The sequence below is a fragment of the Helicoverpa armigera genome, chromosome 4 (assembly GCF_030705265.1).
Source record: "Helicoverpa armigera isolate CAAS_96S chromosome 4, ASM3070526v1, whole genome shotgun sequence".
NCBI classification, from domain to species: Eukaryota; Metazoa; Arthropoda; class Insecta; order Lepidoptera; family Noctuidae; genus Helicoverpa; species Helicoverpa armigera.
In genome coordinates, this window is record NC_087123.1 from 13,160,760 (window position 1) to 13,183,743 (window position 22,984).

At 53.7% G+C, this 22,984-nt stretch overlaps 2 protein-coding genes across 2 annotated transcripts; one reads left to right on the top strand and one right to left on the bottom strand.

Moving 5' to 3' along the window:
- Positions 1-1,494: 1,494 nt before the first annotated feature.
- On the bottom strand, positions 1,495-4,089 carry LOC135116795 (solute carrier family 35 member E1 homolog). Its single transcript, XM_064034363.1, has 2 exons — positions 3,373-4,089; positions 1,495-2,469 (listed from the first exon to the last, which is right to left on the bottom strand). Exons 1-2 carry the CDS (start codon positions 3,695-3,697, stop codon positions 1,853-1,855), a joined length of 942 nt encoding a protein of 313 aa, XP_063890433.1. The 5' UTR covers positions 3,698-4,089; the 3' UTR covers positions 1,495-1,852.
- Positions 4,090-4,756: 667 nt separating this feature from the next.
- LOC135116790 (palmitoyltransferase ZDHHC18-like) lies at positions 4,757-9,229 on the top strand. The gene is made up of 4 exons (XM_064034358.1): positions 4,757-5,077; positions 7,037-7,838; positions 8,566-8,687; positions 8,803-9,229. The coding sequence occupies exons 2-4, from the start codon at positions 7,101-7,103 to the stop codon at positions 9,227-9,229; spliced, it is 1,287 nt and encodes a 428-aa protein (XP_063890428.1). The 5' UTR covers positions 4,757-5,077; positions 7,037-7,100.
- The last annotated feature ends 13,755 nt before the right edge of the window (positions 9,230-22,984 follow it).

Sequence of the window (22,984 nt, forward strand, 5' to 3'; positions counted from 1 at the left end):
GTGTATTGTATTTGAACAACGCGCGACGGTCAGGGCCCGATTCTCCTAATTTTACTTAAGCGACATACGATTCACATTCGTCTGCGATCCAATCTCGACTCGATTACGATTGAAGCGTATGTGGCATTCCGCTATTTTTTCTTTAAAATAAACGTTTTCATCCTTTTCTGTCATTCAATAATGAATCATTTTGTTTTGTTAAGAATCTTTATTTGCAGAGACACGGTATTAGGTACAGGTGTTTTGGTAAATTACATAACTTACATGCATATCTCACCGCTCAATCGTAATGCAAACTTCGAGTAGACACTGGTAAATACTACATTGACATGCATAAAAAATAATAAATATTACAGTATCATACACATACAAAAGTGTTATTTCAAACAATTGTAGAGCAAACTACCGTATAGACCAAAATCACCTATAATAAAAGTTTGGATCCTAAATAATTTCTACAATAAATTATAGCGCATTTCATAGTTTTAATCGAGTAACAAATAAAATCTGTTGAAATTGTGGTAAAAATACAACTATGACAAGATGTCAGTTTGAAGTGGACGGTATATGGGCGGTGCTTGGGCGGTGTCCAGCCACGCCTGCCGTGACGTATTTGACCTACCTGAAGGCGCGTGACCTACTTGCTTTAGGGCATCTCCGTGGTTTTAACCATATCGGGCATTCTGCTACTAATAAAAGACCAATCGTATTCGACTGACATTTGATTGGTGTGCGATTGGTCTGCTATTTTGGTGATTTTGGTCTATACGGTAGTTTGCTGTACAATCATTTTGCAATCGTAAATCATTTGCAGACAAAATGATTCATTATTGAATGACAGAAAAGGATAAAAACGTTGTTTATTTCAAAGAAAAAATAGCGGAATGCCACATACGCTTCAATCGTAATCGAGTCGAGATTGGATCGCAGTCGAATGCAGTATGTCAAGGTAAGGTAGTTAAGGTTTATATAAAATGTTGTCTTCAAATGCGCTCCGCCGCGCTTCCAGCGATGGCTGCTGGGCCTATAGCCCAATGGTTGACCAATGGCAAACCAATGGAATGGCATTGGAATACGATTGGTCTTATATTATTAGCAGAATGCCTGCTTAAGTTAAAACTGCTTTTAAGATTCCATTGATATCCAATTGACACATGAAATTAGCAGAATTAAGCCCCAGACTTACTTAGGACGCAGTCGCACGGCGCCGCTTGTTAAGTAGGTGCAAGCTCACTGTTTTCCCACCGTAGGCTTTTTACATTGACTTCATACAATGTTTTATGTAAGGCAGAATAAAGGATTTAAGGGTCAAATTCATATGACAAGTTATCGCTGGGTTGGAGCTTGTGATGGATCGCTCCGTGTGAAATGGTGCCATGCCGCCGTCGTGCCGTTCATGTGTGCCACGACCTTAAGTCGACAACACACCGCACCGGTTCATGTTTCCCGAGGATACGCTATCACTAAATGGTTGGATTTATAAAACAAAGGAAGTAAAAGTCTTTGTATATTGTATACATATTAATAAAATATATACATTTGTTAATAAATCTCATAAACAAGTCGACTAAGCCACATGCTAGTAACAATACTGTTTTTTCCACGTAGGTAATACATATAAGGTCCAGTTCAGATTGATCGATGTTATCTTGTAAACTAGTGAGGTTCCTTTCCTTTTATCCACAGAAGTACTTCTTGGAAATATCAACTAAACCAGGTTTTTATACGAACAAACGAAATAACAGTCTTCACTATTATTAGAAAAAAAACCTGCATTATGCATCAATGACACTTCAATATAAAAATATCCTTGTGGTTTTATTGTTTTTCATTTGAAATGAGCAAACTAAAGTCAGACAGGCAGCGTGGGCGCTCGGCGCGCTTGCAGCTTGGCGCGGTTGTAGGCCAGCACCCCCAGCGCCGCCAGCGCCATGCCCAGCAGGTTCAGCGGCGGCGCGGGGTTGCGCAGCAGCAGCAGCGACGCGCCCACCACGGCCGCGCGCTTGGCGGCCGACGCCACGGCGTACGCCAGCGGCGTCACGCGCGACAGCACGCTGAACGCCGCCACCGCCTGCAGCCACGCCAGCACCCCGTCCGCCGCCAGCAGCGCGCCGCCCGCCGCCCAGCCCGCGCGCGGCGCCGCGCCCGCCAGCAGCGCCGGCCCGTCCGCCCACGCCCACAGCGGCGTGAACAGCAGCAGCGCCAGGCGGCCCAGCACCTGCAGCAGGCGCAGGTGGTGCACGCTCGTGTCGCGCATCACGCGCTTGGAGAACAGGTGCTGCAGGCTGAGCAGCGCCGCCGCCGCCAGCGCCGCGCCCAGCCCCAGCGCGTCGAACTGCAGCTCCGTGGCCGACGCCACGCCCACGCCCAGCGCGATCAGCACCAGCGCCAGCGGCACGCCGCGCGGCACTCGCTCGCCGAACAGCAGCCGCGCCAGCCCGGCTGTCCACAACGGCGTCGTTGCTTTCACTGAGGACACACGCCGCACATTAATATAACAACTCTTCATTAAGATTCTGGAAACGGAAGACACACAAAAACAATGGTCAAAATCCACAATAAAATTATTCTATTGCACATAAAAGGGGACAGAAGCGACTTTGGAAACTACGGGGGCTTGATTCTGCTAACTTAATAATGTGACAATTGAATCTCAATAGCAGTTTTAACCTTAGCGGTCATTCTGCTGCTAACATAAGACCAATCATATTCTAATGAAATTGCATTGGTATGCCATTTGGTCTGTAGGGTAGTCTGCTACTCATTATGATGCATATTACAATCGTAAATCATTTGAAGACAATATGATTCATTATTAAATCACAAAAAAAAAGTAATGGTTCCCAAGAAAATGACAGATGGTGTTGTACCTACTGGTTAGTGAGCCTTTGCCAAGTAAAAAAACATTGCACCGGACCCTTCGAGCCGAGACCCAAGAAATGCAGAAACGATTTACCATATGGAAATCTTGAATTTTCCACGGAACCCTTGAGGGCCTGTCACGGACCCTCAGGGTTCTGCTGAACCCCATTTGGGAACTGCTGTCTTAGACACCAATGACTGTGTTTCAGATGGCACGTTAAACTGTAGGTCCCAGTTGTCACTCAAGATCCTTGGCAGTCGTAATGGGTAGTAAGAAGCCAGTAAGTCTGACACTATCTTGGTATTGGGTTGCCCCAGTAACTGGGTTAAGGAGGTCAGATAAGCAGTCGCTCCTTGTAAAGCACTGGTACTCAGCTGCATCCATGGAAGCCAACCCCAACGTAGTTGGGAAACGGCTCAGGAGTCGATGATGATGATATTTCATGTAATGTACTGTCAGCTGTGCCAGTAAGCTGCCTCTCATAAATAAATAAAATTATTAGAGCTAACCTGTGTGCGCGTAGGAGATGGGCACCTTCCAAATAGACACCTGTGAGCATATGGTGGTGAGGAACTTGGCGAAAGCGAGCGGCACCAGCGTGCGCAAGTAGTAGCGGCGCGGGAAGTCCGTCTGGCGCCGCACGCCGCACGCGGCCAGCGCCGGCGCGCTCAGCAGCACCACGCTCAGCAGCTGCACCATGGTCACCGTCACCGGGAACGGGAAGTCCGTCAGCACCAGCTTGCCCACCACGTTGCTGGCCGAGCTGGCGGCGTACCACGCGCCGCACAGCAGCACCACCGTCAGCGCCTCGCGCCGCGACCCCTCCGTGCCCATCTGCCCGACCGCTTACCGCTGCCCGGCCTTGCCTAGCTCTCCGCAGAGATTACATATCCTCTTCGACCATCTCGATGTGTTCAAAATATTATTTTTAAATAACATTGAAAGGCTGATAATTATTTATAAATAATGGAATAACATTTGCCTGAACTTTAAAGAATTCGGTTTATTGATAAGTCAGAGCAACATTTCGGTTCGTAACTATTCATAACCGTATTATCAGTATCACCTATCTCGCATCACCAGCACAGCAGCAGATACATTTTGACAACTCGACGATACTTCTCACTGACAGTTGTCTGACACTAACATCTTGACACATCATCGTTACCATCACCGATTGTCACCGACAAAGCCACAGGTAATACCGTATCTTGGTAATCTCCTTATAAATTAAACACTGACCTCTATATTTACCACAGTGCCTTATAAAACATATATAGATAATCGTATTATAATAGATCTAGTTTTATTCCTACGTTTTATTCCCTATTTTATACTTTTTAATTGTTAATAACAAAAACGGTTCCGTGAACATTTTATGACGGTGTTGATAAGCTATGACGTTCCGTTCCTTGCATTCAGGTACCTTGGTCAGCGCCATCTAGTCATGAGCTAGGAAAAGAATTTTGAAAAGTATAAAGATAATCCCTCATTTTAGTTCGTGACGAGTTCGATCTTCCTTAATACAAGCTGACCCAACAGACTTCGTATCGTTTAAACCTTCCCTAGACCTCTATAAACATTTTAAAAGCAAAATAAGCCAAATCAGTCCAGCCATTCTCGAGTTTTAGTCAGACTAACGAAAGGCAATTGATTTTTATTTATAAAGAGAAGAAGAAGAAGATGTACTATGATTTATGTAATAAACCGTGGAGCGTTTTGTTTACAAAGAGTAAACATGACATAAATACTTTTAAAACTAAATAATAGTTTTAAAAGACACGTGTAAGTGAAATTATTTGTAAAAAACTATTTGTGAAAAACATTTAAGACAATACGGATTTGGAACCGTCCCCCTCTTTTTGGTTAGTTGGCAAATGCCATACCCTAATCTAAACATAGTCTGTGGAATGGATTGAGTAGATCCATTCAAGATGAATTAATTTGTCTGTGGCACTCTACATCTGTCATGTAGAAAACAAGAAAGTTTTTATTTTTCCCAAAAACTATTAATTTATTCAATTTATTTCCATTAAGTAGCAAGGTTTAATCTAGCATAACGTCAAATAATATTTTTATTTTAGCTGTGCGCATATTATTTCCGTTTTGATAGCAATCAAACGTTTTAGTTAAGTTGAAAACTTAACACTCATTTATGGACCATATTATGGACAGACTGTCATCTCCTGGATATCTTCTAGAATTGTAATTGAGGTACGTGGAGTGCAAGTGTGTGTGGTGACTGTTCACCTATTACAACTAATGTGCTTTTCAAAACTCAGTTGCGAATTTTTAAAAGTAGTAAACAAATACAAAAAAGAAAACCTATCTAAACAGCTTGTAGGAGTTGCAAAATCAGGACACACCTACTGCCCCTACTGGCAGCGGCAGCATTTGTGGATGAAGTATTCATTTTTAAGAATCCAATTTATTCTATTTGTTGTGTTCAGTTATCAAGTCTAACTTGTTGCTTCCAAACTTGAAGAAATTATTAGCTCACCATTTACAATATTGATTCGTATTTTGGGTTGATGAACCTTGATAGTGATATATGCAGCTTATACATCAGAATAACATATACTCTTCATCTGTAGTCGGGAAAGTTTGTAGTTCTCTCAGCAAAGCAAGTGAGTTAAACTGCTTATGGATTTTAGTGTATTATAATCATGTCAATGATTGTCTATATCATTTTGTTGTTTGTTAATTCATATCCAAGCCATTCAAGCCCTTCGCTTGGAAACTGCAGAAATGTTGGGCAGTCAAACAATCCCTGGATACTGTAAGCAGTTTCCACAGGACACGGGTGAAACATCAAGTGTTTAGTAATATTGAAGTTCACTCTGCCAGTTACAATATCCACTACTGCCTTGTGTAAGTAAATGTGACTAAACCATGCAGTAAGGAAAGATGAGCATAGGTGCCATAATGCAAGTAGGTCAGGCACCTTCTTCTAGATCACATACGTATGGTGGGCATGACCAAAAAAATCTGTTACTAGGGAACATTCAGGTTCTTTGTGACATCTGTCAACAATTTTTGACGTTATAAAAATTATTGTGCCCAAAGAAGTGCAAGGGTGAAGACAGTAACGTGTCCTACTTTCTTAGGAGAGTTTCTGCTATGACGCCTCTGCTAGCCAATTTGTTATCCATGGCACAAAGTAAATAAAATGGCACGTCAAGTGTATAATACTTGAGGTTGTGTCAAGTGGAGTGGTTGTCAGCATATGTGGTGGGACTAGAAGTCATATTCAGAACGTGTTTAAATTGTAATTGCAGTGTTGTATTGTACATTAGGATGTTAGTATTGATATGAATAGACCTTGACAATAGAGTGTATGTTGATAACAAACTACTGATTGTTAATTCTGTTTCTGATAGCCATTGTTTATCTTCTGTTGAGTCACCTCAAATGGATAAACCTTTTGTTGAAACACAACACAGATAAATGCAAATTAGTTATGGCCTTCACTAAATAAACCCTGTAAACGGCTAAATCTTTAATTTGTTGGGTGCTCACAATCTGCCTTTGCTCAGGCTAATTTATTTTTTCTGTACTATTTTACATGTCATTGGTTGATAGTACATATGATATTCAGCAGAATGGTTATTGTGTTGTTTCTTGAATGAAATAGCCAGTTTGGATCATTCAAAAAGTAATCCACATTTATATAATCTACATTTATATAATTGAGTAGCTGTTTCCCCAAGGTTTTACCTGCATCCTGGGGACTTTGTTTGAATTGTAGAAAATTAAGTCATTTCATAAAACAAAACTTAATATTATACATCAATAAAATACATATGTATTTTATTAAAAATACGCATGTGCCCGGGTAACTGGGTTGAGAAGGTCAGATAGGCAGTCGCTTCTTGTAAAGCACCATCCCAACATGATTGGGAAAAAGCTCGGAGGATGGATGCAAAATAAGTATGTGAAAAAATTGCCTGGCTAATACAAAAATATGCTGATGCAGGCTGTTGAACTACCTACAAAAATTTTCGGTATAGCCCCATATATGGCCATACATAACGGAAATGTATGAGAAATATTGGCAGTACGTTACTGGATAGTCTAGCAGGTATTGCTTGCAATGTGCATTAGGATATGCACAGACAGCAGGAAGCGACTTCGTACTACTCAAACTACATAGTGATGATGAAGTCCTGTCAGCAGGCAGCAGTGCGCGAGCAGAGAGCGTCGAGCGGGCGGCGGCGGGCGGCGCGGTGATGCGGCGATGGCCTCGCGCCGCGTGACGCGCAAGTGGGAGGTGTTCGCGGGCCGCAACCGGTTCTGGTGCGACGGGCGCCTGATGACGGCGCCGCACCCCGGCGTGTTCGCGCTCACGCTGGCGCTCATCTGCGGCACGTGCGCGCTGCACTTCGCCTTCGACTGCCCGTTCCTGGCGGCGCGCGTGTCGGCCGCGGTGCCGGCGGCGGGCGCGGCGCTGTGCGCGCTGACGCTGGCGGCGCTGCTGCGCACGGCGCTGTCGGACCCCGGCATCATCCCGCGCGCCGCGCCGGCCGAGGCGGCGGCGCTGGAGGCGGCGGAGGCGGGCCGGCCGCCGCCGCGCGCGCGCGAGGTGCTGGTGCGCGGCCGCCCCGTCAAGCTCAAGTACTGCTTCACGTGCAAGATGTTCCGGCCGCCGCGCGCCTCGCACTGCTCGCTGTGCGACAACTGCGTGGACCGCTTCGACCACCACTGCCCGTGGGTGGGCAACTGCGTGGGCAAGCGCAACTACCGCTACTTCTACACGTTCGTGGTGTCGCTGTCGTTCCTGGCGGTGTTCGTGTTCGCGTGCGCGGTGACGCACGTGGCGCTGCTGGCGCGCGGCGCGGGGCTGGCGGCGGCACTACGCGCCACGCCCGCCTCGGCCGTGGTGGCGGCCGTGTGCTTCCTGTCCGTGTGGTCGGTGCTGGGGCTGGCCGGCTTCCACACCTACCTCGCCTCCACCGACCAGACCACCAACGAGGACGTGAGTCATTTCAAACATTACTACATCCTACATTACTGTATTTATCTACCTACTTTTTACTCTTTCAAGCCGAAACTACCAATTAAAACATATCAATAGTGGGTAGGTAGGTATATGTATGTAAAGAAAATAGGTTTTAATTTAATTATTTTTCTTTTTGTTCGGCGTGTTTGCACGATGTTTTTTTTGGATGTCTTAATTTGGCATTCGATTTTACTTGGAATTTTTATTTCAAAATGTGATTAAATAATATGAATTTATAATTATCTCTAGCTTTGTAAAAATATACATTAACACTTCAATAATAAAAATATCCTATCCCAAACCATAGTCTTATATGTATACTAGCGGATACTTTACTTATATCAAAATAATGTATAGGCTACTTTTTATACATAAGCGGGAGGTAGTTCTCCCGGGACGCAGGTGAAACCGCGGGCGTAATGTATATTTATTTAGGTTATTGCTACTGCTCCATCTGCGTTAGCGTTAACGTTAATGTCAATGGCCAACTACACGTTACTTAGGGCATTAAAAATGCGCGTTGGCTACACTTAAACCGACACTCGAGTTATCGCTTAACGTTTAATGCTATTAATAATGCCATTTGTATAAAATGCCATTAAAAAGTTGGCCACATCTGTGTAACGCCAAAATTTTACGCGTTAAGACGCAGATGGAGCAGGAGCATATGAAAATGTACCTATATGCTATTCGTGTGTTTCAGATCAAGGGTTCTTTTTCCACACGCCGTGGCGTGTCTAATCCGAACCCGTACTCGCGCGGCAACGCCTGCGCCAACTGCTGGCACGTGCTGTGCGGCCCGCTCGCGCCCAGCCTCATCGACCGGTACGTGTCGCCCCGCGCCCCGCCCCACCCCGCCCCGCCCCACCCCGCCCCGCCTCGCCCCGCCCCGCCCCGCCCCGCCCCGCCCGCCTCGCCGCTCACTGTCCTCTGCTTGCAGGCGCGGCGTCTTCACCGTCGACGTGAAGGACGAGTTGCCGCCGAGCTTCGTGCGCGCGCTGTCCGCGCCCGCCGCCGCGCCGCCCGCGCCCGCCGCCCCGCCCGCGCCGCTCGCGGGCAGCTACACCAACCTGTTCGAGGGCGGCTACATGAACCGCTCGCTGGACCTGGACCCCGTGCCGCTGCAGGCCACGCCCGAGCCGCGCCGCCGCCCGCGCTCGCCCGCGCCCTTCGCGCTCAGCGCGCCGCCCGCCGCGCCCGCCGGCCTCAGCGCCTCGCGCCTGCGCCTGCTGCACGACACCACCATGATCGACGCCGCGCTCGACCTGGACGAGCCCGAGCCGCCGCCGCACCTGGCGCCGGGCCCTGCACGCCGTGCCCGTGCACGCCGTGCCGTGCGCGGCGCCCGCGCGCTGGCGGCGCTCTGACGCGCTGCGGGCGGCGCGGCGCGGCCGGCGCCGGGGCCCGCGGCCCGCCGGGATCCGCGGCCCGCCCGGCGCCCGCGGAGCCCGCTGCCCGGCCGGCGCCGCGCCCGCCTGGCCCGGTCCGCCCGACTGTCTCGGCCTGTTCGGCCCCGGTTCGTTCGGCGTTACCGGGATCGTTGTGTATATAAATAAATAAAATAATTATAATAAATAGCTTGTATTGTAGAGTTTCCGTGACTTTTATTTTGTGCAAGGATGCTTATAAACTTAATACCCGAACAGGACTTAGCTATCAAAATATTTACGAAAATGAACTCTATTCCAACGCATTAAGATTTAAAATTTGATGCAGAATACATAAGAGCCGCTGTATATGCCGCACCTCTCCGTTCCGCCGGTCAGGGCCTCACTAGTGGCCCTGCATATGGCCAGGAGTTCAGCCTAGTAGACTGTGCAGTACGCTGACAAGCTCAGTTTTCGGCTCCGCAGTTCGGTCTGGTCGTCCCATATGGACAGCGTAGCACCAACTTTGCCCTGGAGCTTGCTGCCATCTGTAAATATTCTGAGCGACTGCACGTTGTGTTGGTCTACCAGACTTCGGTCATCTAGACACCTGAAGTTCAGGTCCATACGCAAGGCGGGGTGTGGTAGCTCTGCAAATCCCACCACCCGCTCAACCTTCCGGTCTCCCAGCACTAGCCGGGTCGACCCTTAGCGAGCCTCGTATAATCCGGCTACTTCCTTTATACGCAGATCCAAAGGTAGTAAGTAACCCTTCGAGTAATAGGGCCGAGTTTAGGGAGACGGTGCGGTAGGACTTGCAGATTTTCTGTGCCCCACTGGACGGTGTTTAGGAGCTTGCGGACACACATTTCTTCAGTGGCGGGCGACCATGCGGCAGCAGCATAGGATGACGGGTTCGACTGTTTCCGTGAAAAATTGTGCGGATGACGTCGGGGTACAGTCCCCAGCTTATTTTTGTAAGTATGTATGGCAGAGTGCAAGGCAAGCAAAAACTTGTGTGAGCGTGAAGTATGCGAGGCACGGACAGTTACTGCGTACTGGTCCGAGTGAACGGTTCTATCTGGGGGTTAACGCGAAATATATCCGGTATCCGAACACCGTTATTTCTCTCAACCCCCTGCGCCCCACGACCAGAAGAGGCAGTGCTCCATTAGGGATCCTCCTAACTACGATCCCTAAACGATGTTTAGGGCCGACTCCCGGCCCAGGACCGTTGCCGAGGGAATGGAATGTATATAATGGCTCAATTCCATTTCATCTAGGGCAACCTCGACCACTGTGCCAGAGCTCAGGATCTGCTCAGGCTCAGTGTCCATGGATACTAGTTTTTCTGGCCCTGTTCCCTGGCGTCGCCGCCAGCCACAGGTTCTTCAGAAGAGGAGAACACCGAGGTGACGCAAGCAGAGACGAGAGCGTCCGTGTCGCGACTCCGGGCTAAGAACACAGCGCCGGGACCCGACGGAGTTCCTGGTCGAGCTCTCGTCCTGGCCCTGAAGGAGCCGGATCTGGACGACAACCATTTCGGTTTTCGTCGGGGGCGCTCCACCATAGACGCCATCATGCGCGTGAGAGCACTAGTGTGGAGCTGCGGAAGAATCTGGATTCCCGCGGCCCCGCGCACACGTGCAAGGAGGACACAAGGGGGTTTTAGCGAGTAGGAGTCCGGCATACCCCTCCGCCTCAAAAAAAAAAGGGTTTGGTTAGGTTAGGTTGGCTCAGGGTTAGGTTAGGTTGGGGTGCCTGTCAGAAAACCTCCCCGTGTGCTCGGCAACTGCTGGTCCCTGTGGACACGTCCTAAGGGAAGAGCAGTCACCGGGCCGGTGCACCCTGGGCACGGACAATAATCTCTTCGCGGGGGGTGGGATAGAGGAGATTGTTGTCCGTGGCTAATTTCGACAGGAGCGGAGGAGTCGCTCCCGAGGGCTCCCTATCTGCACTCTGCAGCAGCAGAGTGCACGACTAGGGAGCGAGGTGGGGTAGATCGCGGGCCGTTGTACAGTCCGCGGTCTACGGGTCTCCGCGGCGTGCTCGTCGTGGTGACCGAGGTGGGGAAGGCCGCAGGTTGCTCCTCAACCTGCGGTATTGGGGCATCCGTGGCGAGGTGCTGAGCCACGGTGCCAAGTAGGTTAAGTTAGTTTTAAGTTAGCCGTAAGTTAAAAAATTACAAAATAACAAAAAATACAAAAATATATTAGGTTTAGTCTTAGGTTAGTGTCCTAGTTGTAGATACCGAGCAGCGGGCGGTGTATCCTGCACCGGAGGCATCCGCTGGCCTCGGGGGGACTAAATACCCTCCCAAAAAGAGTGGCCGCATCGCCTTGGGGAAGCGATGGGTGTACCACCCATATCGTAAATGGAAATGTCAGATATAGAGTGTGTCTTGTCTTGCGATCCGGCTGACGCCCGGCGCTCGCAGGTATCCGGGCCTGCGAGTGTTAAATTGGTTACCGAAGGACGCGCAGGGGTAGGCGACCAGGCCCCTGTAGCGGATGTGGCTACTGGAAGCACCGATTCTATGTCATGTGACCCGGCTGACAACCGGCGCTCACAGGTATCCGGGCCTGTGAGTGTGAAATTGGCGACCGACGGACGCGCAGGGGTAGGCGACCAGGCCCCTGCTGCTGATAGTGCTACTGGAAGCACCAATCTTGGCACGGTCTTGAGCCAGGGGGGCTGCAGACCGTGCAGTGTCCTGTCCGACGGGGAGTCGCGCGGAACTGCCTCCAGATTTTGGAGGAAGCGTCCGCGCGATGAAGTCTCAGACCGAGATGGGTCGATAGGCCTATCCTCAAGCGAGGAGGACCTATCGGCCCAAAAGTGCCGACAGCTCGGCGGGGCCGAAACCGGCACCAACAGGAGGGGGGGCCTCTTTGCGGCCGCCGAGGGATTCGCGGGGGCGGTTTCTGCGCTCCGCTACTCCGGCGGCCAGCGAAGAGAGTGATGTTGGGGTCAGGAGCGAGGACCCTGGCGGCGTGAGCTGTGTTTCCTAGGAAGCACGAAAGCAGAGCTCAACGCCGCCAAAGAGCAGCGGAGGGCGGTCGCGGTCGATGAGGTGACAGAGATGGCCCGACGCGCCCGCGAGCGACGTGCCGCTTTGGCGGCTTCAGGGAGATGTCGGCGGTGGCGTTAAGCCAACAAGTGTTGGGCGGCGTGGATGTCGTCCTGAAGGTTGCCACGCAGTCCGGCAACCTGAAGGGCACACACCCGCGCCCTCAGGAGGCAGCCGCCGACATCAAGGAGGCGGTTGGAGACCTCCTCAACCGAACGGCCTCAGACGAGGTCACTAAGTTGCAGGAGGAGAACAGCCGCCTCCGAAGAGATCTGGAGGATCTCCGGCGGCAAGTGGCTGCGCTGAGCGAGCAGCAGCAGCCACAATCTGCCGCCGTCGCCACTCCGCCCATGGCGACTCCCACTCCCGCACCGGGACCGACAAGCGCGCACACCGACGATGAGGTCGAGCGCATTGCTCGGCTCTGCATGCTCCAGTGCGGGAGCATGATGAACGCTCGCATCGAGGCCATCTCTCGGCGCCTTCCGCAGGAGCCAATCCTCCGGCCGACATTAGCGGCGGACAAACGGAGGACGGAGGAGCCGCCGAGACCTGCGCCTCAAAGGGGAAGCCCGCGGAGGGTGTTGAAAAGCCCGTGGAGGGAACCCCGTCGAGTGTTCAGCCCACGACTGCCGGGTCAAGGGTGAGACCTGGGCGAAAGTCGTGGGCCGCAAGAACCCGCAAAGCCGCCAAAAGGCCGCGGCACCAGCAGCAGCGCGCGCCGCAGTTGCGCAGCCTGCGCGACGGACTGCCAAAAAGACCGGCGGTCGCAATGCGCCGGCGATACGTGCGCCTCGTTCTGAGGCTGTTACGCTAACGCTCCAGCCCGGAGCTGCGGAGCGCGGCGTTACGTACCAGTCGGTGATTGCCGAGGCCAAGGCCAAGATAAAATTGGCAGATCTTGGCCTCCAGTCCGTCACCCTCAGGCAGGCTGCCACGGGTGCGCGGCTGTTTGAGGTGGCTGGTGCTGCGAGCGACAGCGTCGAGGCGGACGCTCTGGCCGCCAAAATGAAGGAGGTCCTCAACCCAGAGGACGTCCGGGTCTCCAGGCCAATGAAAACCGCAGAAGTGCGGATTGCTGGCCTGGACGACTCCGTGACCTCTGAGGAGGTGGCGGCGGCCGTTGCTCGTGGCGGAGAGTGTCCGCCGGACAAGGTGCGGGCCGGCGACATACGCGTTGACGCTACCGGACTCGGCGTAGTCTGGGTTCGGTGCCCTGTAGCGTCGGCGAAAAAGATCGCCGATAGTGGCAGATTGCTGGTTGGCTGGGTTGCAGCGAGGGTGAAACTCCTGCAGCCCCGGGCTGCGGTGCTTCCGGTGCCTGGAGAAGGGGCACGTCCGGGCAAAATGCACCGCCGAGATTGACCGCAGCGACCTCTGTTATCGTTGCGGTCAGCCCGGCCACAAGGCGGCCCAGTGTTCCGCGGCGCCAAACTGCTGCTTGTGTTCGGCTGTGGGGAAGCCAGCGGGACACAAAGTGGGCGGAGGCCTGTGGCGCGCCTGCCAGCAAGGCCAAGAAAAGAAGAGGAGCTCTAAGCCTGCCGGGGAAACCTCGCCACCCCGCAGGCCAGTAGCTCCGCGGCCGACTCCCGGCCCAGGACCGTTGCCGAGGGAATGGAGTGTCAATAATAGGGCACCTCCATTTCCTCCAGGGCAACATCAACCACTGTGCCAGAGCTCAGGATCTTCTCCTCCAGAGCATGGCAGAGTGGTCGATTGACGTGGCTGTGGTCGCCGAGCCGTACTTCATCCCCGCCCGTGACAACTGGCTGGGGTGCGCTGACGGTTTGGTGGCCATTATTGGCGGGACTCTGACCGACCCGTCTCGGGGCCGTGGCTGGGTTGCTGCGGTCTCGGGCGGCATCGTCATTGTGGGGGCGTATTTCTCCCCCAACAAGAGTCTCGCCGACTTCGAGGGTTTCCTTGTCGAGTTGGGCGCCGTCGTAGGCCGCCATCACCCTCGCCCGTTCTGGTGCTCGGGGATCTCAACGCCAAGTCATCGGCGTGGGGATCTCCGGTCACTGACCCTCGGGGCGAGGTGCTGGAAAAGTGGGCGGTGACGACCGGTCTGGTCGTCCTGAATCGGGGCTCGGAATACACGTGCGTGCGGCAGCGGGCGGGTCGATAGTGGACGTCTCGTTCGCTAGCCCTCTGTCGCCAGCCGAGTCCGCGACTGGCGTGTCGCCGTGGAGGTGGAGACGCTGTCGGACCACAGGTATATCCGGTTCGACGTCTCTGCCCAGACCGCGAGCGGCCGCCATCCAACAGCCCCGATCAACGACGGCCCGCGCTGGGCGCTTAAGTGCATCGACAAGGAACTGCTCGAGGAAGCTGCCTTAGTCCAGTCCTGGATTTGGGAGTCGGCGACGGACGGCCCCGTCGACGTCGAAGCGGTGGCGCTGCGGTTTCGCGGGGCGATGACGCAGATCTGCGACGCGTCCATGCCCGCGTCCGCCAACAGTCCGCAAGGCGCCAGGTGTACTGGTGGACCGCCGAGATTGCGCAGTTGCGCATCGCGTGCGTTGCGGCTCGCCGCCAGTACACACGATACCGGAGACGACGTCGACGGGTTTCCTCGAGGAGGACGCGCTGTATGAGGTGTACAGCGCGTCCAAGGAGACTCTGTGGCTGGCCATCGGCGATTCTAAGTCGCGTGCCAGGGAGGAGCTGCTGGGGTCCCTGGATCGGGATCCGTGGGCCGCCCTACCGTTGGGTACGGGGCAAGCTGCGTGCATGGGCGCCTCCACTGGTGCAGAGCATGCAGCCCCAGCTGCTAGGGGCGGTCGTATTGGCGCTCTTCCTGAGCGAGCGGGACACGTTCCCCGACGATGGCTTCACCCTCGGCCACAGACTCTCCCGAAGAGAGCACCGATGTCCCCGAGGTGACGCAAGCAGAGACGAGAGCGGCCGTGTCGCGGCTCCGGGCTAAGAACACGGCGCCCGGACCCGACGGAGTTCCTGGCCGAGCTCTCGTCCTGGCTCTGAAGGAGCTAGAGCCCCAGCTGAGAGGGCTCTTCACGGCATGTCTCGAGCAGGGTCAGTTTCCCAGTGTGTGGAAGGAGGGAGGCTGGTCCTGCTCAGGGCGCCCGCGGACTCGCCGTCCGCGTACCGGCCCATAGTGCTGCTCGACGAGGCGGGCAAACTCTTTGAGCGTGTCATCGCAGATCGCCTCGTCAGCCACTTGTGCAGAGGGGCCGGACCTGGACGACAACCAGTTTGGTTTTCGTCGCGGGCGCTCCACCGTAGACGCCATAATGCGCGTGAGAGCCCTGGCGGAGGAGACGGTGTCCCAGGGTGGGGTGGTGTTGGCGGTGTCTTTGACATCCCCAACGCGTTCAACACCCTGCCCTGGAGCTGTATTCGGGAGGCACTGAGATATCACCGCGTGCCTCCCTACCTCCGTCGCACAGTAGGGGCCTACCTAGAAGGTAGATGCGTCACATATCGGGGACATGACGGTGCCGGTCGGCACCTCATGACGTGCGGTGTTCCACAGGGATCGGTGCTGGGGCCGCTCCTGTGGAACATCGGTTACGATTGGGTGCTGAGAGGCGAACTCCCGTCGGGCGCCGACTTGACGTGTTATGCGGACGACACGCTTGTCACTGCCCGGGAGCTCGCACAGGAAGCAGCGTTGATAGCCACGGCTGCGGTGTCACAGGTGGTGAACCGCATCCGGCGCCTGGGCCTGGAGGTGGCCCTCAACAAGTCGGAGGCCATGGTGTTTCATGGCCCCGACGCGCGCGCCGCCGTCGGGATCACACATCGTGGTCGGTGGAGCCCGGATAGCTGTCGAGTCCACCATGAAGTATCTGGGATTGGTGCTCGACAGCCGATGGAATTCGGCCCCACTTCCGGCGGCTGGTGCCCAAGCTGATGGGTGCAGCGGGCGCGCTGTCAACGTTGCTTCCTAACATGGGGCCGAGCGCCGCCTGTAGGCGGTTGTACGTGGGAATCGTGCGGTCCATGGCCCTATATGGGGCCCCTGTGTGGGCGATGGACCTGGCGGCCAGCACTCTAGCCATTCTGCGCAGACCGCAGAGGGCGATGGCCGTCAGAGTCGTCCGCGGGTATCGCACGATTTCCTACGAGGCGGCTTGCGTCCTGGCCGGATCCCCGCCCTGGGACCTAGAGGCTAAAGTACTCGCGTCGCTGTATCGGTGGCGCGAGGAAGAGCGGGCACGGGACTCGAGGCCGGTGCAGCGGCAGATAGCGCAGCGCCGAGCAGAGCTCCGTCAGGTCTTGGTGGCGGAATGGCGGCAGAGGCTTCTGCGCCCCCGCCGGCCTCGCCACCGTCGAGGCGATCCGGCCAGTGCTCGACGACTGGCTCGGGAGAAGGCACGGCTCCCTGTCGTTCAGGGTGACGCAGGTGCTGTCGGGGCACGGCTGCTTCGGCTGTGTACCTGTGTCGCAGGGGAGCCGGACGCTCGGTGCCACCACTGCGTCCATGGCGGGGAGGACACGGCGCAACACACGTTCGTTCAGTGTGTTGCTTGGGAGCAGCGCCGTGTCCTCACAAATGAAGTAGGAGGCGATCTGTCGCTGCCGGCCGTGGTACGGAAGATGGTCGGCAGCGCAGAGTCGTGGGACGCAGTGGTGTCCTTCTGCGAGGACGTGATGTCGCAGAAGGAAGCTGCGGAACGGGAGAGGAGATTTCAACTGCCGATCCCGCCCGCAGCAGGCGCTCCGGCGCCGGAGGAGGGCGAACAACGCCCTCTTCCGCCCCCATGAACGGGTCCAGGGGCGAAGGACTTGGGAAGTCCCCGCCCCTATTCAACGGACCCGAGGCGGAGGCGCGCGCGGGTGTCGACGCGCGCCTCTGAGGCGTTGCGGGGAGTTTAACACCTCACCCCCGTGCCGAGGCGAGGCCCGCAAGGCGGGCCAGCACCAGTGCGGGGCTGCGGAAGAATTTGGATTCCCGCGGCCCCGCGCCCACGTGTAAGGAGGACACAGGGGGGTTTTAGCCGGTAAGAGTCCGGCACACCCCTCCGCCTCTCCCCAGGCGGAGGAAGTCCATGAGGATTTCCCCCCGGGAAAAAAGGGTTAGGTTAGGTTAGGTTAGGTTTTTTTTCTTTTTTTATAGTGCACCCGCCATCTTGGGTACTGCCGTGTACCTCTGACGTAATCAGAGTCTTTGTATGTCTTATGTTTTTTATTTTCTTTGTTGTGTAGAAAGACGCTCCGGTTTAAGCCGAAGCGTTTCTCTCCACGACAATTTTACAAATTTTTTCTGCAAAAATGAGGAAATCGCCTCTTAATTTTTTATTTGCGATGAGCTCGAAGGCTCTACTGACTGCCACATCTGTTTCGAGTCTTTGGGCGAGGTCAAAACGTTTTCTTTCGAATATAGGACATTGAAAAAGAATGTGCTGAACGGATTCCTCAACCACAGGATCGCAGACGCATGACGGGCTCTCCCGACACTTGAAGCGGTGCAGATATTGGGAGAACCCCCCATGGCCTGTAAAGATGTTTGTTAAGATTCCCTGCGGTTGTATTTTTCGCACCAGACGATATGCCTCCCTCGCGTCCGGGAAGAACACTCTCGTGACGGAGGCCGTCTCGCCCGTTGTATACCTTCGGTTCCATTCGCCAAGAGAGTCTCCACGAAGTTCACTCCTGACGAATGAGACCGGGCACCGGTCGTAGTCAGGCTTCCTCCGGCTCGAGAGTGCTGCTTCTTTGTAGCTCGTCGGCGCGCTCGTTTCCATCGATGCCGGCGTGGGCCTTGATCCAGAACAAGGTCACAGCTTTGCCAAGGGTCAAGGCCACGCTAAGGTTTCGGCGCGCCTCGATTGCGAGGGAGTGCATAGACCCGGGATAGGTCACAGTCTGCAAGGCCGCCCGTGAGTCGCTATAAATGCCGCAGCTCTCCGCTCCGCTGTTCAGGGTTTCGCTAGTGGCCCTGCATGGCCAGGAGTTCAGCCTGGTAGACTGTGCAGTACGCTGGCAAGCTCAGTTTTGGCTCCGTAGTTCGGTCTGGTTGTCCCATATGGACAACGCAGCACCGACTTTGCCCTGGAACTTGCTGCCGTCTGTGAAAATTCTGAGCGACTGCACGTTGTGTTGGTCTACCAGGCTTCGGTCATCTAGACACCTGAAGTTCAGGTCCATACGCAAGGCGGGGTGTGGTAGCTCTGCAAATCCAACCACCCGCTCAACCTCCCGGTCTCCCAGCACTAGCCGGGTTGACCTAGCGAGCCTCATATAGGCCGGCTGCTTCCTTGACGCGTAGGTCCAGAGGTAGTAACCCGGCGAGTAGTAGGGCCGAGTTAGGAGACGGTGCGGTAGGATTTGCAGATCTTCTGTGCGAAGCCCGCTGGACGGTGTTTAAGAGCTTGCGGACACAAATTTTTTGAGCGGCGGGCGACCATGCAGCTGCGGCGTATAGGATGACGGGCTCCACTGCTGCCGTATAGATTGTGCGGACGACGTCGGGGTGCAGTCCCCAGCTTATTTTTGCAGCTCGTTGGAGTTGCTTCGCGATATTGAGGGCCTTCCTACAGACGTTGGCGACGTGGGTGTTAAAGGTCAGCTTATCGTCTATAGTCAGGCCCAAGATCTTTATTTCGCGAGACATGCCAATGTCGACCCCGCCCATGCGCAGGAGTGGGGTGTCATGCTTAAGCTTGTTTGTCAGCAGCATTGCGCAGGTCTTGTGTGGCGCAAACTTGAGTTTGTTTCTGACTCCCCACTCCTGAACAAACTCGAGGGCGGCATTGGCATGTCGCTGCACCTCCAGCGCAGTATCCCCGGCAAACAGCAGAACCACGTCATCGGCGAACGCCGCCACACAACCCCGCGGTCATGTAAGTTCTTGAGGAGGGGATCTAGGAGGACGTTCCAGGTATCGGCCCGCTGATCGAGCCTTGGACGCAACCCTTTTGCGTGTTTCTACAATGTTCGACTCCGGCATACCTTAGTCGCACATCTGTCGCCAAGGTAGCTGTCGAGTAGCCGCCTAATGTTGACCGGACACTTTTCCTCCGCCAGTCTGACCTTTATGGCTGGCCACCAGCGCTGTCGAAGGCGCCCTCTATATCCAGCGAGACAATGGTGACCAACTTTTTGTTCTTGATTTCAACCTTTATTTGGTTCACTAGATTATAGAGGGCGTCCTCGGTGCTCCTCTGGGGCATGAAGCCGTACTGGCGGGTACTCAGCCTCGGTACTAGGTGCCACTGGAGCCTCGTGACAGCCATCTTCTCAGGACCTTTCCTAACACGGGCAGGAGCCCGATCGGCCTATATGACTTGGCGTTTGTGTAGTTGTCCTTGCCCGGCTTCCTCAGTACCACAAGTGTGGCTTCCTTCCACTTCTTGGGAAGTGGCCCAAACTGAGGCATTTGTTGGCCAGGGCAAGGAACGCCTCGGGGTCCTGGAGAATTGCCTGGCGACAGATGTCCGCGGTGAGACCGTCCGCGCCTGGCGCCTTTTAGGGTTAAAGAGGACACTGCTGTTATGAGCTCATGCGGAGTAAAGGCGGGTCATGTTCTTCATCATAAACCCGGTCGTTTACCCGCATGGCCAAACGCCGGATGTCCTTTTGTTCTTCAGTGTCCTCTTCTCCCAGGTCGTGCGGATAAAATGTCTCGGCCAGGTGCGATGCGGATTCTGCCGGAGTCAAATATACACCGCTTTTAATTGGGTTGCGTCCTCGTGCCGTGTTGCGGTACGCCCTATCACCTGTAAATGCCCTCCCACATCCCCTCCCTGTCCTGCTTGGTGCAGAACTCCGTCCAGCTCCTCGTTTGGGCTATCATGGCTTTAATTTCATAGTTTGTTTTGTGTTGCAGGTCTCTTGACATGACTTTTGTATTACTTCTAAATATTTGTTTATGATTATTTCTAAATTTTGACTATTTTCAATTTCTTCGAATTTTGACTTATTTATGTTTCTTCTATTTTAAACTGGGCCAGTTTCTCACGAAACTGGAGTTTGTTTCTTTGTGTTGAACATCCTAGTAGTTGATTTTACTGCTATGTCTAAAGATTTTGCAAATTTATCCTAAATTTTATGCCGTTATGGTCCGAGCTCGTCAGTCCCTCGTCTGCCTCCCAGCCTTCGACCAGGCAGAAGATCCGCCGAGCATGCCGTCACGTCGACGTGACTGCAGTATCTCCTGCCCTCGGATGGTGTCAAAGTGGGCAGGGTGCCGCTGTTGAGTACCTGCAACTCCAGCTCGTCCAATGTGGGCATAGCTCCCCCCTGCTGTCCTCCGTAAGGCTCCCCACCATGGGCTCTTTGCGTTAAAGTCGCCTCCGATGAGAAGGTGGCGACTTCCCAGCTCCGCCTGACCGCTCTGAGGTGCTCCAGGTACGAGTCCATGGGCTTGTCCGGTTCGAAGTACACCGATGCTGCTGCGATTTCCCAGGCTTGGGTCCGGATCCTCACCACGACGATGTTATTGGTGGTGAGTTCTGGGCACTGTATGACGTCGAGGTCGTGGTCGAACACTACAATGGCAGCTTTTACAGTGCCCTCTCCCTCCTCCGAAGCCTGGTAGATCCGCGCCCCCCGGTAGCTCCGCATTCTCCGGACAGAGCCCACGTAAGGCTCTTGGATGAGAGCGAAAGATGACTTCGACCGTGAAGCGGCCTCAAGCAGCTCGGCAGTCGCCAGCTGCTTTCTCTGAAGGTTGGCCTGCGGAACTTTGTATGACCTGATGTCCACTGCGGCGCCCTCAGCAATATCCTATTTTTGACCTGGCCAGTGCGTCCCATCTGCGTCTCACCGGGCAGTCCGGGCTGAACGCATTATGCGTCGTTCCTCCAGCCTGGCTCTAGTGCAGTTACAACAGGATGGGGGCGCATTGGCTTTCGCTTCTGGGCAAGAATTGCGTAAGTGAGGGCCACCGCAGTGGCTGCAGGCTTCCTCTTTTTCTGTGCAAAGGCGTCTGCCGTGCCCATATCCTAAGCATAGGGAGCATTGGACCAGGGGAGATTGGTCTTCCACCCTGATCCGCTGCATGTCTATATACACGGCAGACGTCCCCGTCAATCTGCTCCAGAGGGTGGGGGAGACTCTCGCAACAATGTGGCACATCAGCTGGTTCCGGGCCTTTTCCTATATTTTATTATGACGCGGTCATCCTCAGCCGCAAGGTCGGCGAAGAGCTTGGTATTCTGCGTCCTCAGGGCTTTCGTGACGTCCTCGTCGGTGTTGTAGCTGAGGACGTCCCTGAGGATAATGAGCGGGTCTAGGTTTGCTGCGTCCTGGACGGTCAGGTGTTGACCGGCCGACCTAAGCTTTTCCCGGACCCTGCTCCGCCACCACCTTCCTTGGCGTTAATAGCAGTGCGGATTTTATCCAGCACCTGCTCGCCAGTTTCTTGTTTATCGTTGGAGGCGACCACAACCGAGTGCAGTGTTGGTCGCAGTGATGCTGCGAGCGGCTTTGGTGCCGCCAACACACCCGCGTATGTGGTCGCGTCCAACGCTGTCGTGTGTTTGGACAGACTTTGTTGGAGTTCCTCCATTTTTTCGGCGCTCTCCTTCACAAGCCTACTGTGGTCCGCCAGTGAGGAGAGCAGCTGAGTACTCTTGCTGCAATGTTCCGGTAGCACCGCATCGACAGTGGCTGGTTGTTCTTTTTTTGAAGATATAAGGCCCCTCCCCTTGTCCGCTTCCCCATCCCTCACCATGCGATAGAGGGTGTCTATAGCCATGGTGACATCCTCCTTGATGTCGGTCCGGAGGTTCCGGCTTTGGCCAAGAGCAATCTTGGCCTTAGTTAAAGTTTCTGGCTTCTTGCACCCTGCTGACGGAGGCTGGGGGTTTTGGGGCCTCTGCCGTCCCGGTGAGCTTCTCTGGAGCTGGTGACACGCTCTTTAGTGTTGTGATCTTTTTAGGTTTCACCGGGGCGGCAGTTGCCGAGCTGGGCAAGGGGGTTTGGCTAGACTCCAACACCTCGATGCTCCTCCTGACGTTTGTGTTTGTCGGCTGAGCCGGGCTCACATTTGAAGAATTACCAGGAGAAGCATCTTGGGCTGGAGGAGCATTCTTCCTGTTAACGGGCGTTCGGATTCCAAACATATTTAGTTTTGTTTGCTGGCGAAGGACAAAAAGACAGTTTTTCTATGATGGATGGCGGCGTTCGAGCAGCTAGCTGTGTGAGCACTAGCAGGGCTACTCTTCTTGCTAGGAAGAAGGGTCCAAGGGCCCTGGTTAGCCTGTGGATACTTCACGAAGCTAATTGCCGTCGCGTGCTCGTCCTTGTGCAATGCACCGTCCAGTGTATAGGGCTGGAAGGTGCTGTCAACAGTTTCAAAGTCAAATTAGAACGGATCAAAAGATCTAATAGTGCTTTGTGATGATTGTATAGGTTTTAAAATAGTTTGTTAAAACAGTCAAATATATTAGAAAAATAAAATAATTAATAAAAAGCATAGATAAAAAAGTACGAATTAAAATTTCGGTCACAGTTGACTAGAGTAGATAAGTCGGCAGCCAAAAAGCTGTGGGTTCAAATTTTTGAATACAATCTAAGTGCAGCGTCAATAGACACGTTAAACTGCGTGAGAAAAGATAACTTATGTTGGGGACTGCGCCCCGGTCAACTGATTGGTCAAAAATGTTTTGATAACTTTTCTTGGATAAAACAGTACTTCAACCTACGCTAAAAACCGCTTAATTTGAGTAAAAGAGCCCAGATTAAAGCGAATTTTATGTAATCAAGTCAGGAGA